The 14,079-nt window shown below is 45.2% G+C and overlaps 1 protein-coding gene across 1 annotated transcript in view; it reads right to left on the bottom strand.

Annotated features, from left to right (window-relative positions):
- The window catches only part of INSC (INSC spindle orientation adaptor protein), a 128,273-nt gene extending 114,468 nt beyond the window's left edge, over positions 1–13,805 (bottom strand). Inside the window, exon 1 of the mRNA XM_045556546.1 lies at positions 13,577–13,805. Within this exon, the coding sequence (XP_045412502.1) occupies positions 13,577–13,723 (147 nt within the window). The 5' untranslated portion in view covers positions 13,724–13,805. The remainder of the gene's footprint in view (positions 1–13,576) is intronic.
- Between the last annotated feature and the right edge of the window lie 274 nt (positions 13,806–14,079).

Here is a 14,079-nt window from a genome sequence, read left to right as displayed (position 1 = left end):
TGAGTGAATGAGTCTGTAACTTAGACCCTTGGCACCTTTGGGCATTTTTCCAAGATGTTCTTATCTGATGTGGCTGCCATTGTCCTATGTCTGCTCAGTTCCAGCCCCGTCTGCTGCAGCAGCAGATGGACGGCACACATTCTGGGGAGCTCTTTGTAAATGACAACCCTCAGAGAACTGAAAGAGCAGCTTCTGGAGGGGCAGGGCCAGGATTAGTCCACTGCCTGGTTTCTAAATGCCACATTTTAAAATCCTGCTCTCCCACCCCCGCCCCCCAGCCTCTCTGCAAATTCCACAGGGTTAAAGTGCAATCATAGTCAAAAATGAAGAAGAAAACAAAGGCATCCTCTTTTCCACAATAGGGCTCACAGGGAGCTGTGTTTCTTTTTCCCCTTTGGGCCTGAGCTCCTAGCACCTCTGCAGAGCCCAGCATCCACCTGACATCTGTCTGATCAAGGACCCTAATTCCTTCATCACCACTGCAAGAGGGGAAGCCGGAAAAGCAGGGAGTGAGACAGGAGGAGTAATCAGTGTAGCGCTTCTTCCCACTTTTCCTGCTAACACCCTGCAATCACCCATGGCCCGGCACTCAACCACCACAGTGACATCTCCTCCACCCCTGATGGTCTCCTTAGCTGGGATTCCGAGCTGTGAGGACCGCAGGAAAGAGGGATGAAGGAGAGGGGGTGAGGGAGACTCATTAGCCTTGAGTCCTGCTGTAAATTCAACGTAAATTCTTATTTGTATATGGATAGGAAGGTGACAGATGGGCAGGAGTGGGTGAGTAACTGAATAGAGATGAAATAGAAAATTGAATGAGTAAGTGAGGAATGCAAGAGTGAGTGAGCCAGAGGGATAGAATGGGCTGGTCTGTCCTAGTGCCGATGACACTTTGCAAGGATGGTTCACTGGGCCATATCTGTAAGACACGCTCTCTGTGGTCTCTTTTAGGCCTATGTCTCGTGTAGTCTCAAGGGTGGGAAGGAGAGTGGCAGCTCCTGACCAATATGAATCATGCAAGTAACTCTCCAAGAAACCTTCTTAGGGTTTATAAAGATCTTTCATATAAGCAGCCAAGGAGCCAAGTCAGAATGACCTGGAGGCCCCCTATCTCCCGTATCTTCTACAAACCAGAGTCAGGGGTAGATAGAGAAGCCATAGCACAGGGATGCTTAGCCACCTCCTCCAGGGAGCTCCTTAGAATCATCTAGGAATTGGCTGTCACCTAACACCAGCCCCCACAAAGCTCCCGGGTGACAGCCTAATTTGTTTGCCAGAAGATGGTAAGGTCTTTGGGGGGCAGACACATGGCTCACAGGAACCTCAAATGCAACATGTCCTGAAATGACTCATCATCTTCCTCCTCAAATCTACTCCACTCTTAGAATTTTTATTCCACTGAATGGACCATCATCTATCTGGTTCCTCAGCTGATAATTTAATCATTCATTCAATCATTCACACAACATATATTTGTGGTCTGTGTCAGTAATGTGTATCTGCTTGGATAAAGTAATGACCAAAACCAGATATTGTCCCAGCCCTCACAGAGTTCATCATCAAATATAGAAGATAAGCACTAATTATTACATAAATAAATGTAAAATTCAACTATGACAAAGTCTCAAAGGAAGTATATGGTGTTGTAAAGCCTTATAAAATGAGATTTTACCTAGTCATGAAGATCACGCATGTAACAGTGAACTGAGAACTGAGAGATAAGCAAGAAGTCAGTAGGTCAAGTCAAGAGGAAGAGCATAGAGCATTCTAAGCAGAAGAACAGTGAATGCAAACACCTGTGCCCGGAGGGTGACTCACAAGCCTGAGGTACTGAGCCTGAGCCAAGGCCAGTGTGGCTGGGAAAGCACAGAGAGTGCTGAATGGACAGATGTCACAGAGGGTGGCAGGGGCCAGGCAAGCAAGACCTTGCAGGACTTATTAAAGAATTTGGTCTTTATCTTAAGATCAATAGGAATAAACTAACGTATTTTTAAGGAGAGAAATGAAATGATCAGAATTCTGTTTTAAAATGAATTCTTGCTACTGTGTGGAGAACAGGTTGGAGAGGAGCCAACATGGATGTAGGTGGACCACTGAGGGGGCTCTTGTGGTACTCCAGAAAAGTGCAAAGAGTACCTTGAACTAGGGTGATGCTGGAGGAGATGGAGAGAAAGAGTGACGGATTTGAGAGATATTTGCAAGCCAATAGCAACAAGATGTGGGAATAGATTGGATATGGGCTATGAGGGAGAGAGGTGTTGGGGGTTATTCCTAAGTCTCTCTGACTTGTGCAGCTGCATAGATGAAGGAGCCATCTGATGAGATCTGAAATACCTGAAGAGGAACAGGTATGAGTAGGATAGGTTAGAGGAAGAACACCAGAAATTCCATTTTGAACATCCTGAGTTTGACAGGCCTTTGAGATCAACCTGGGAGTCCCCTCAACTCCTTCATCTCCCCCACTTTCTGCATTCATCAGTCACTGTGTTCTATAGAGTCTACCTCCTCTCCAACCAGACTTCGTTCAGTCCCTTGTAATTACTGCCTAGATAATTACAACAGTCTCCAGACTCTCTCTGTTTCCAATCCATCCACCTCACTTTGTAGGTCTTTCCAAATACCGCCTCCTGAAAGAGGCCTTCTCTAACCACCCAATCTAAAGTACTCCTACCCTATTATTCTCTATCTCAGTCACTTGGGATTTTTTTCTTCTAATAACATGTAACAATTTATTGTATTTGTTTATAATAGAAATAAATATACATATATTACTTAGCTCTGTTTGCTAAGAGAGCATAGAAGTGACAACACATCAATAACAAGGAGCACATGTTGCCTCCAGATCTTGATTTCTAAATACCATTCTCCACTAAAAGTATACAGGGCTCCTGGACAAATGGCTATTTCCAGAGATGGAGCAAGAAAAGCAAAATGAGCCTGTAGTTTCTTGCTAGAGCAGATAGTAAGGAAGTTCTCAGAGAATCATGGTGACAAGTCAAAAAGAAACTGAAGCCTGTTTGCAGATGCTCCCACTGATAAAATCTGGGACAATGTGAACACCAAAATAAAATAAAGATAGTAATTTATTAAAACAAACATACACAAATCAATGTGATACATCATATCAATAGAACAAAGGACAAAAAACTTATGATCATTTCAATTAATGCTGCAAAAACATTTGATAAATTCAACATCCTTTCACGATAAAAACTCTCAAAAAACTGGGTATAGAAGGAACTTACTTCAACACGGTAAAAGCCATATATGACAGACTCGCAGCTAGTAGCACACTGAATGGAGACTATCTGAAAGCCTTTCCTTTAAGATCTGGAACAAGACAAGGATGCCCACTTTCACCACTGTTATTCAACACAGTACTGAAAGTTCTAGCTAGAGCAAACAGACAAGAGAAAGAAATAAAGGGCATCCAAATTGGAAAGGAAGAAGTCAAGTTATCCTTGTTTGTGGACAATATGATCTTATATCTAGAGAAACCTAAAGAGTTCACAAAAAACTTTTAGAATTAATAAACATATTCAGTAAAGTTTCAGGATGCCAAATCAACCTACAAAAATCAGTAGCATTTCTATATGCCAATAGCAAGCGATCTGAAAAAGAAACCAAGAAAGTAATCCCATTTACAATAGCTACAAATAAAATATTCACGAATAAACTTAATCAAAGAAGTGAAAGATCTCTACAATGAAAATTATAAACCATTGATCAAAGAAATTGAAAAGGACACACAAAAAAATGGAAAGACATTCCATGCTCATGATTGGAAGAATCAATATTGTTAAAATGTCCATTCTACCACAAATCTACAGATTGAACACAATCTCCATCGAAATACCAGTGACATTCTTCACAGAAATAGAAAAAAATAATCCTAAAATTTATATGGAACAACAAAAAGACCCAAAGTAGCCAAAGCCTTCCTGAGGGGGGAAAAAAAACTGGAAGAATCACATTATCTGACTTCAAATTATACTACCGAGCTTTAGTAACCAAAACAATATGGTACTGGCATAAAAACAGATACATAGACCAATGAAACAGAATACAGAATACAGAAATAAATCCACACATCTATGGTGAACTTATCTGCAACAAAAATGCCAAGAATATACATTGGGGAAAGAATAGTCTCTTCAACAAATGGTGCTGGGAAAACTGGATATTCATATGCAGAAGAATGAAACTAGACCCTTATTTCTCACCATTTATAAAAGTTAAATCAAAATAGATTTAAAAACTTGAATCTAAGACCTGAGACCATGAAACTACTAAAAGAAAACACACTGGGGAAATGATCCAGGACATTGGTCTGGGTAATGATTTCTTGTGGTTGCCAAAGCACAGGCAACCAAAGCAAAGTTAGCCAAATGGGACGACATCAAGCTAAAAAGCTTCTGCACAATAAAGGAAACAAACAACAAAGTGAAGAGACAACCCACAGAATGGGAGAAAATATTTTCAAACTACCCATATGACAAGGTATTAATAACTAGAATATATGAGGAGCTCCAACAACTCAATAGGAAAAAAATCAAATAATCTGGTTAAAAAATGGGCAAAGGATCTGAATAGACATTTCTCAAAAGAAGACATACAAATGGCCAACAGGTATATGAAGAAATGGTCAACATTAGTCAGCAGAGACATGCAAATCAAAACTACAGTGAGATATCATCTCACCCCAGTTAAAATGACTTTTATCAAAAAGATAAGCAATTGCAAATGCTAACAAGCATGTGGAGAAAGGGGAATTTTTGTACACTGTGGATGGGAATGTAAATTAGTGCAACCACTATGGAGAACAGTATGGAATTTCCTCAAAAAACTAGAAATAGAACTACCATATGACTCTGCAATCCCACTGCCAGGTATATATCCAGAAGAAAGGAAATCAGTATATAGAAAAGGTATCTGCACTCCTGTGTTTTTTGCAGCACTATTCACAACAACCAAGATTTGGAATCAAGTTAAGTATCCATCGATGGATGAATGGATAAAGAAATCATGGTGCATATACTCAATGGAATATTATTCAGCCATAAAAATCCTGCCATTTGCAACAACATGGATGGAACTGGAGAACATTACGTTACCTGAAATAAGCCAAGCACAGAAAGACAAATCTCATATGTTCTCATTTATATGTGGGAGCTAAATAGTAAAATAATTGATCTCATGGAGACAGAGAGTAAAGTGATGGTTGCCAGAACCTGGGAAGGGTAGCAGGGAGTGGGGAATAAAGGGCAGATGGTTAACAAGTACAAAAAAATCGTTAGATAATTAGATAAAATGAACAATATTTGATAACACAACACAGTGACTATAATCAACAATAAGTTAGGGTATACTTTAAAATAACTAAAGAGTGGAATTGGAATGTTCCCAACACAAGGAAATGATAAATACTTGAGGTGATGGATACGCCAATTACCCTGATTTAATTATCACACCTTGTATGCATGTATCAAAACGTCACATATACCCTATAAATATATAAAACTATTATGTAACAATAATAATTAAAATTTTAAATTTTTTTATAAAAAGAGAATCCATGTGTCTCTAGTTATAGGAAAGAAGAGAGAGAGGCAGAAGGGAAAGCTCTTTCTCACAGTAGGATACCAACTAATAAATATAGAAAAAATGATGAATTCAAAATTATCAATGATAATAAAATTAGTGGGTATAAGTTTGGTGAGGAACAGGATATATTCATAGTCTCAAAGTATCTCTCCACAAATTACTTACTAATTACAAAGGGGAAAATAGTAATTTCACAGTGGAGAAACTGGTAGACATTACCTTAAACAAGTGACGAAAGCTTCCATCACCAGCACTGGGACAATTCAACATCACGTGCTCGCTGATACAAAGACTAGAGGAGACATAACCTCACTTAACTGGTATTGCTGCCCCAAATGCATACATTGAATCTAATCATGCAGAACCAACAGACACACCCAAATGGAGGGCTATTTGACATAATAACTGGTCTGTACTATTCAAAAAAGATAAAGCAGAAGAATTGTTGTGGATTAAATAAAGGAGACTAAAGAGACACAAGAACTGAATGCAATATGTGGATTGCATCCTGAATAGGGTGAGAGAGGTGGAAGAACCATAAGGACATTATTGGAACTGAATTATACTGAGGTGAGAGAATATCCTGTTTCTAAGGAAATGCATAGTGAAGTATTTAGCGGACAAAGAGGCATCGTGTCTCCAATTTATGCTTAAACTGATCAAAAATATAAACTTTTTATATGTATGCTTATATATAATGAAACAGTAAATATAGTATAATATACAAACAATGAAACATAAATTATAAATAAAAACATACGTAAATAATAAAAACAACATTTCATTTTTTATATTATTGGAGAGAGAGGAAATGAGAATGATAAACAGAAGACCATGCAGACAATTGACGGATATGAATAAAGAGGGATTTCTTATACGAGTCTTGCAAATTTTCATTAAATTTCATTTGATATCAAAATTAAAAGTGATGTAAAAATAGAAAGCATTCAATAAATGTTTGTTGAATGTATGAGCGAGCCCATATCCAACCATGACCCTCCCCTGTTTAAAATACCTCAGTTCTTGCCCATAAATATGATAAAAATCCAAACACCATAGTACGGCAACCCTATGACACCCATATAGCTCTTTGCAATGTCTTCCATCTCTCCCTGTCACTACTAACCACCCATACCACAGGCTCCAGTCATGCTAACTGCTTAAAGTCCCCCAAGCTTACCATGTGAGGCCACACTTCTGTGCCTTAGCACAGGCTGGTCTCTGCCTAGAATGTCCGCCTATCTTCCTGGCAACTTCCTGTTATCTTTCAAGATCCAGACCATGTACTTGCCCTTCTGGGAAGGCCTCTCTGATTGCCCCAGTTGGAGATGACACTTCCTGGCTGATACACCTCCAGTACCTGCTTTGATTGTGCCCCACAGACAGGCCTTTGTTTGTTTACAAGTCTATCTTGCCACGTGGTCTGACTGCTGCTTGAGGACTGGGATATCCCTTACCCTCCTTTGTCCCCAGGGCCTTGCACAAGCCCTGGAACAGCAAAGGATCTCAGTTAATATTGAGGAATGAATAAATGATGAATATTGACTGAACTTTTTGGATCGTCCAAGAGAACCCCTGACTTGTGTCTCTTTCATTATCCTCAAAAAATGCAGAGGAGTGAGGGAAACAAGTTCTTCCTTCATTTTATACACAGGGAAAGAGAAGCCCAGAGAGGGTAAGTGAAAAACCCAAGATAACACAGCATCCCCAAGGATAAACCAGAGCTGGAATCCCTATCTCGTGACAGTCAGTCCAGCGTTCTTTCACAGGTGTGTGGCACAGGAAGGAAAGAGATTGTCTTTTATGGTTTGCTGATTCCATGCCAGACACTGCACTTAAAATAAATTTTCTAGTTCTAGGATCACCATTGCATTATGAGGAACCCCATTTTACAGATGAGGAAACTGAGGCATATCTGTCTGGCTGCAAAGCCAGTGCTCTCTTCTCTGCACATCGCCAGTAGGTACTGCCTGCCTCTGACCCTCCAGCAGAAGTGACAGGGCCTGAGTCGATTGTTCTGTCCCTCAACAGTGTCTTTCAAACCAGCACCACACACAGGCCCACAATGCAGCTCACACCCTCCCACCACAGGCCGCATTTCACATGGTTGCCAAACCCAGGATATTTGGTTTGTAAGAAAAAACCTCCATTTCTCCAGCAAAAAGTGAACACTATACACAATTACCCAGCCAAGTTGCTGACGCCTACAGATGCTGCATCACACCGAACAGGATCTGTTCTGACCAGAGACGTCCTCAAAGGATCCAGGACTCCTCCAGAGCTTGGCACTGAGGGGATCCTGGAGCTGGGGGAGGGTAGGCTGGGCTGGCCGTTGGATTGCGGAGTCTGGGTGGAGGCTTGGTTCCCAGGACGGAGATTGCTCCAGGGGAGAAGTGAAGCACAGAAGTCCAGCGCTACCTACCCCTTAGCCCCTTCCCCAGTTTGTCCAAAGGGGTGGTTTTCCTGCTTCAAGGCCTTTCAAATAAGGGAGTTCACAGTGTCCCTGAGTGGTCAGTGGACATTCACTATACACTTCGGAGCCAGACAGACTAGGAAGAAATCATTGCTAGCTCTGACTTTGGGACAGTCACTTAATCTTGGGGAGCTTCAGTTTCCTTATTTTAAAAATAGTAGAACCTATTTCATAGCGTTGTTATAGAGGTTTCATGAAACAAAAGATGCAAAGAGGCTAAAACAGAGGCTGACCTTTAGTAGATACTAAATAAATATGAGTAGCCATGAGCCACCCTACCCACACAGAAGTTCAAACCAGCTCACACGAAGCTCTCCTGAGGATTGTAAGCCTGTTTTCAGTTGGTTGAGCTTAAAATCCAGGGAACAACCGGAGTCTAAATAGTATGAAAACTTAGTCCTACCTTTTTGAGAAGACATTTATGCGGGAAGAAACAAACCTCTTGCCCATATCAAGCCATCAGCACATTACCCAGTACCGGGCCACGGGGGATTTCCTCTTTCCCACTTTGTGATAAAGTGCTTCTGGAAGAATCAGTCTTGAATGTGGGTAACACTATCAGTTGCGTTGATTTAACACATACCAAGGAGCTGGACCCCAACACAATGCCTAAAAGCCACCATCAGACTTGTTCTAATCATTCTTTGGTGCTAAGCACTGCCCTCCAGTGATCCCTTTTCCAAATATTAATGGCCTTGGGCAGGGTAAAATCAGTCCTGGAGCGAATTAGAAGTTTCACCAACTTCACAATGTGGCTAGAGCCCTGCCCTGCATTTATACGAGGTGCATCTGTGCAGGTGAGAGGTTACAAATGACTCCCTGACCACTAAGCAGACTAGAGACACATTATGCGGAAAGAGAAAGGGCTGAGCATTGGCTTATGGCCTCACATACCCAGGAAAGGGGGCAGGAAAGCCCCTCATGTGCCCCCCTACACTCCTAAGTCCCAGCTCCTCACCCCAAGCTCCAATTCCACGAGGGCCATTCCTGACTAGAGATGCTGTGGTCCATGCTGGGGAAGTCAGGGCTCAAATCCAAGAGACACAGACCTCCCAGCAGAGCTGTGGGCTAGGCAGGGGTCACATGAGGAAGGGGTGGCCATGGTTCCAGAGCCAGGCCTAGGGCAAGGGTCAAACTCCTTCAGGCACCCAGACACTTGAGCTTTTGAGACAGGGAGGAGCTGGCAGCTGAAGCGCACTTAGAGCAGGGAGTATTTATCAATGGCCCAATTCATTCTCAACAATCCCCATTCTCTGAGCCAACACAGAGATGGGTATTATCTCCCAAAGTCACTAGGAAGAAAAACCCCAAGACATGGTCACAAATTAGAGTCCAAAAATACAGAAGCCAAAATTGAGACATACAGTTTGAGAACCAGATGAAATATTTGAAATTGAGGATGTCTCAGAAAAATACATGCAATGTGGTTCCCATCATCAGAGACCAACAGAGTGCTTAACTGCTGACTGTTCATTTATTTATTCTCATCTCCTTCTACAAAGGATGTGGCAGTTTACAGTTAAAGATATATATTCTATAAAGTTGTTAAAGCAGAAATTATAATTCAAAGCCACAGTTTCAATTAACATAGTTACCATTAATAGACTTAATAGAATGGAGCAATATGATGGACTAAGAGCTTCCTAGCAGCCAGAGTGAGAAGAGAAATACAATAGGAAAATACTTCCTTCCTCCACCACTTTCACTCCACAGGAAATCTTCTGGACTGACCACAACCTGCCTTTATTTAACTACCCTAAGGGTCAGGTGTAGGACTAAGCCAAAGAGAAGAAATATCCTAGCACCCCCCTCAGAAAATGGTTGAACTTGACTTCCTCCCCTGTATATTAGAGAAGTTGGGGGGTGAGAACTTAGGGACCCCTTAGGCCAAACCATAAACACTAAGAAAGGAGAAAGTCAGTACCATCTTTCTATTAATAACTTCCCAGCTGAAAGAGCACATTTAGTCTTAGCACCTCACTGAAGCCTGTCCAGAAGAGAACAGCCAGAGGGGGTACGTCCAGATGCTAATAATAATAATAATAATAATAATAACAACCAGCAACATTTTGGGGCACCTGATCCTCCAATCACTGTGTAGGGTGTCCCCAGTGGTCCCAGAGGAAGGAGGTCATGGAGAAGAAGAAAGAGATCACCGCTGGAAGAAAGGAGCAAATGCTATCCCTCCACCAGCCTGCAGATGGGAGACTCAAAATAGGGCAGACTGAAACCAAAGAGGAGAAGAAATCAACCCAGCTTAACTCCCTGTCCTCCCGGTCAAATAGCTGCCCCTTCCCTATCCCAGAAGGTTCACTGCTTTTCTGCAGCAGGGGGGATCCAGATTACGCCTGGAGCAAGTTACAGGTACTGAGCTCCACCTTGGACCCCAGGCTGACCCCATTTGCCTTTCAAGACTGGCCTTTTCACCTTTAAAAGGGCAAATGCTGCTTTTAAGTCTCAAACCTTGAGATCCAAGGGCGCTTTCTGGCTGAGCTCGATGCGCAGTCTCAGTTTCAGATTAAATGGAACACCTCCAAGGCACCATATCACCATGTGCCCTGACCGCTCCCAGCCAAAGTCCCTGACTTAAGATATTCGCTGCTAAGTCCAGTTTCTTGGACCCATTGTCAGAGGTACCACACGTAGGCTAAAGGGAGTTAAAAAGGTGGCCTAGAGGATGAGGGTGGGGCCAAGCCAGGGGTGTATGTTTGAGCACATGCATTTGACAATATGAGTGCATGTTACATACATGTTGTTGTCCATGGGTGTACATGCTGAAGTTGCATGTGTGTTTGCCTGGATGTCCTACGAGGAAGTGTGTGCAAGACTGGTGTGTGTGAGCAGGAATGTGTGTGCATGTGAGCCTGTGGGTGTGGGTGCGCCGCATCTGTGGGTGGGCATGGCTGTGGTCGGCTCATCAGCCCCTTGTCCTCCTGCCTCATCTCCTGGCATGAGGGTGGGGTCCCCTGAGCTGTCCCTCTGCCCTAGCCCAGCCAGGTGGGGCCAGCCAGAGCCCCATCCACTCTACCGCTGGGGGAGAGCTCTAAGCGCCTGTCCTGCGCAAAGCCTTGAGAAACCAAAGCTGCATGACCCACAGAGAAGACACCTCAGCCGAGGACAAGTCAGGTCACCCTAGAAAGTCTGAGTTCAGATAACACTCCTCATGCCCCAGCTTCTGAGTTCACTGGCTCACTCTCACACACATCCATCCATCCACATAGGGACCAGCTCGGCCCACGGGGAGGCCTTCCTACCGCATACACACGATCTTCCACAGGTACAGACACAGCCAGCCGTGGGCACACTGACGCACTCATTCGCCCACACTCACACCCTGGGGCACGTGCTAGAAAAGCGCACATGCTGACATCCCTTCCACTGGCATGCGCCCCCGCGCACAAGCATTCATACCGACATACTTCCACCCACTCTCCAAGTAGACACAAACCTGCTCCGTCCCCAACTAGGCTGGCAGATCCAGCTCCAGTCCCTAAATCCCGCCGGGGGAGCTGTCTACTTACTCGGGGAGCGTGCGAGAGAGCCGCTGCGTGCGAGCGGCCCGCGGTGGCAGGGCGCAGCTGGAGCTCCCGAGGCCTCGCGCCAAGTGGCCGCCGGGCCGGCCCAGCCCGAGGGGCCGCCCGCTGCCCCCCGCCCCCGCCCGCTCTGCCCCCGCCCGCCCTCTCCCAGGCGGCTGCAGACTCCCGGGGACCTTCCACCACAGCGCGCTCCCTGCCAAGCCTCGGTCCCGCGTCAGGCACCGCCGCCTGCGAGTCTCAGCTGGGCCGCGAGGGCTGTTTCGGTGGCCTTGGCGGTGGAAACATCGTGCGCTCCCTCATCCGCGGGAGCGCTGGAATGGGGACGCGGTCAGGCCTAATTAGAGACCCGGCTCTCGCTCAGCCGCGGGAGTCACGCCGGGTGATCACCCGGGATATGCAGAGGGGCGGGCCGGGGCGCCCACATGTGCCCCAATGCCAACATCTGGAGAGGGGAAGGGAATGTGCCGGGATCCTTTCCCTTGGAGCTGAAACAAAACAAGGAGGGATTTGGGTGCAGTTCACACGCTCTGAGGAAGGAGCCGCCTAACTTTGAGCAGCCCCTAAATGCCTGGAATGCGACTTGGTTTATTCACCACAGGTGCTTCCCTTTGGAATCTATGTCACCCACGTATAAGTCACCTTCCACATCCGGGACCTGCCAAAAACGATTGGGGGTTGTGGCAGAGACTCCTAACTTGGGCACAACAGACATCCCCTCCCCGCACTCTGTCAAATGGCTAAGTCTAGAGGAGGCTGATTCCTACCCAAAGGCTCAGGAATGTCGCATTCTTGATCTGGAGGGAAGCTTCCAGGTCGTTTCATACGACTCCCTCCACCCTGCCACGAATTCCCGAGAGCTTGGAGGACCTCAACCTATTCTTGGGGCTCACCAGGAAAAGCAGCCTCTGGCTTTACTTGAGCCCTGTTTCAAAGCTTGAACCCTCTCATTAGCAGAAAGTTCTCCCTGGCATCTAACTTAAATCTCTCAAGTGCAAACTATGTCAATTTGCTCACAATATGTGTTCAGGGGCAGAGAGAGAGAGATCAACTCCATCTCCATGATAAAATGACCACTCCAGGGTCCCACCTCAGCCTTCTTCCTTGATAATCCCTAACAATCCTTATTCCCTTTTTCAGGCTCTGGCTGAAACTGACTATGGCTCCCTGGCCCCTGGCATTAACTCTCCTGCCTCAGCTCTCTGGGGGCACAGAGCTCTGTAGGTGGCCAAGTCATTCCCCTCAGACAAGCTAGCTTTGACTCCAGCCCCCATCCATCTGGAACAGTCTGATTCTACTCCCCAGTTCCTTGAGAGGGGCTTCAGTTCCTGTTTCGAAAGGTCTGTCTTAGAGCCTGGGGACAGGGCTTGATGCTTCCAGCCAGCCACCTGGCTGAGCATTAACACAGGAGCCACAGCCTTCCTCAAATGGGCAGAGTTTGCAGAATCTTCTCTCTGAGTCTGTTTCTGGTAGGTCAGGTGATATAAAAATTGTCCGGACTTTGTCCTCAAAGAGACCTGGCTTTGCATCCTGCCTCTACTACTTTCTAGCTGTGTGTTCTTGGATAAATCACTTAACCTCTCTGAGCTTTGGTTTTCCCATATACACAATGGGAGTCATAATAATCTCTGTCTAGCTCATAAGGTTGTTGGAAGTATGAAATGAGGTCAGGGATGTAAAAGTACCTGGAAAACTAAGATATTTTTTAATATGCTAGAAATGGAATGAAGCTTAGATCATAAACAGCATCAGTGTTAACAAAAACCCTCAGAGGTGTTTTATTTCCAAACTCTGTGCCTGGGTTTCAGGGCAAGAGAGGAATAGACTTGGTTTGCTAGACATTCCCTTGAGGCATTTGGCATGAATGCCTCCCACCCTGCATTCCCCAACACACACACACATACACACACACACATACACACACACAGACAAACACACATACACATCCACCTTCCCAGATACATACAGCACAGCACAGCCTCCTGGACTCCTGGACTCCCCATAAGCCCCAGCCGCCTGGCCCCTCGCTGGCCGCTGCTCCATTCCCGGGGGGCCGCCTCATGGCTCCACTCTTGGCTGCAGCAACTCCAGGTCTCCTTACAGAGGCCCCCATGAGCAGCTTCTCTCTCCCTGCCCATCCTTCTGGGCCATGGCCCTGGGAAGGCCCGTGACTCAAGACAAAGCTGGCAGAGGACTTCTCCAAGGCAGTTCAGGACTCAGGCTGCCCAAGGAGCTCAGGGTTGAAGCTTCCGTTCCCCTCAGCCCCCTCCCATCTGCCTGCCTGGCTTCCCAGTGCTGTCCTGCTTAATTCTTAATGGAAATTCCATCCCCGGCGCCGGCCCTAGCTGGCTCAGGGAGTCCAGGCTTGGGCCAACAGCAAACTCCACCCAGAGAGAAGGGGCCTGCCTGGCCATATAAACACGTTTACACACACATACACATGTGCACGTACACACACAAGCAAAAAGA

The sequence above is a fragment of the Lemur catta genome, chromosome 7 (genome assembly GCF_020740605.2).
Source record: "Lemur catta isolate mLemCat1 chromosome 7, mLemCat1.pri, whole genome shotgun sequence".
Lineage (NCBI taxonomy): Eukaryota > Metazoa > Chordata > Mammalia > Primates > Lemuridae > Lemur > Lemur catta.
The sequence above is the reverse complement of the archived record's forward strand: the minus strand, read 5'-3'. Positions and strand labels throughout refer to the sequence as shown.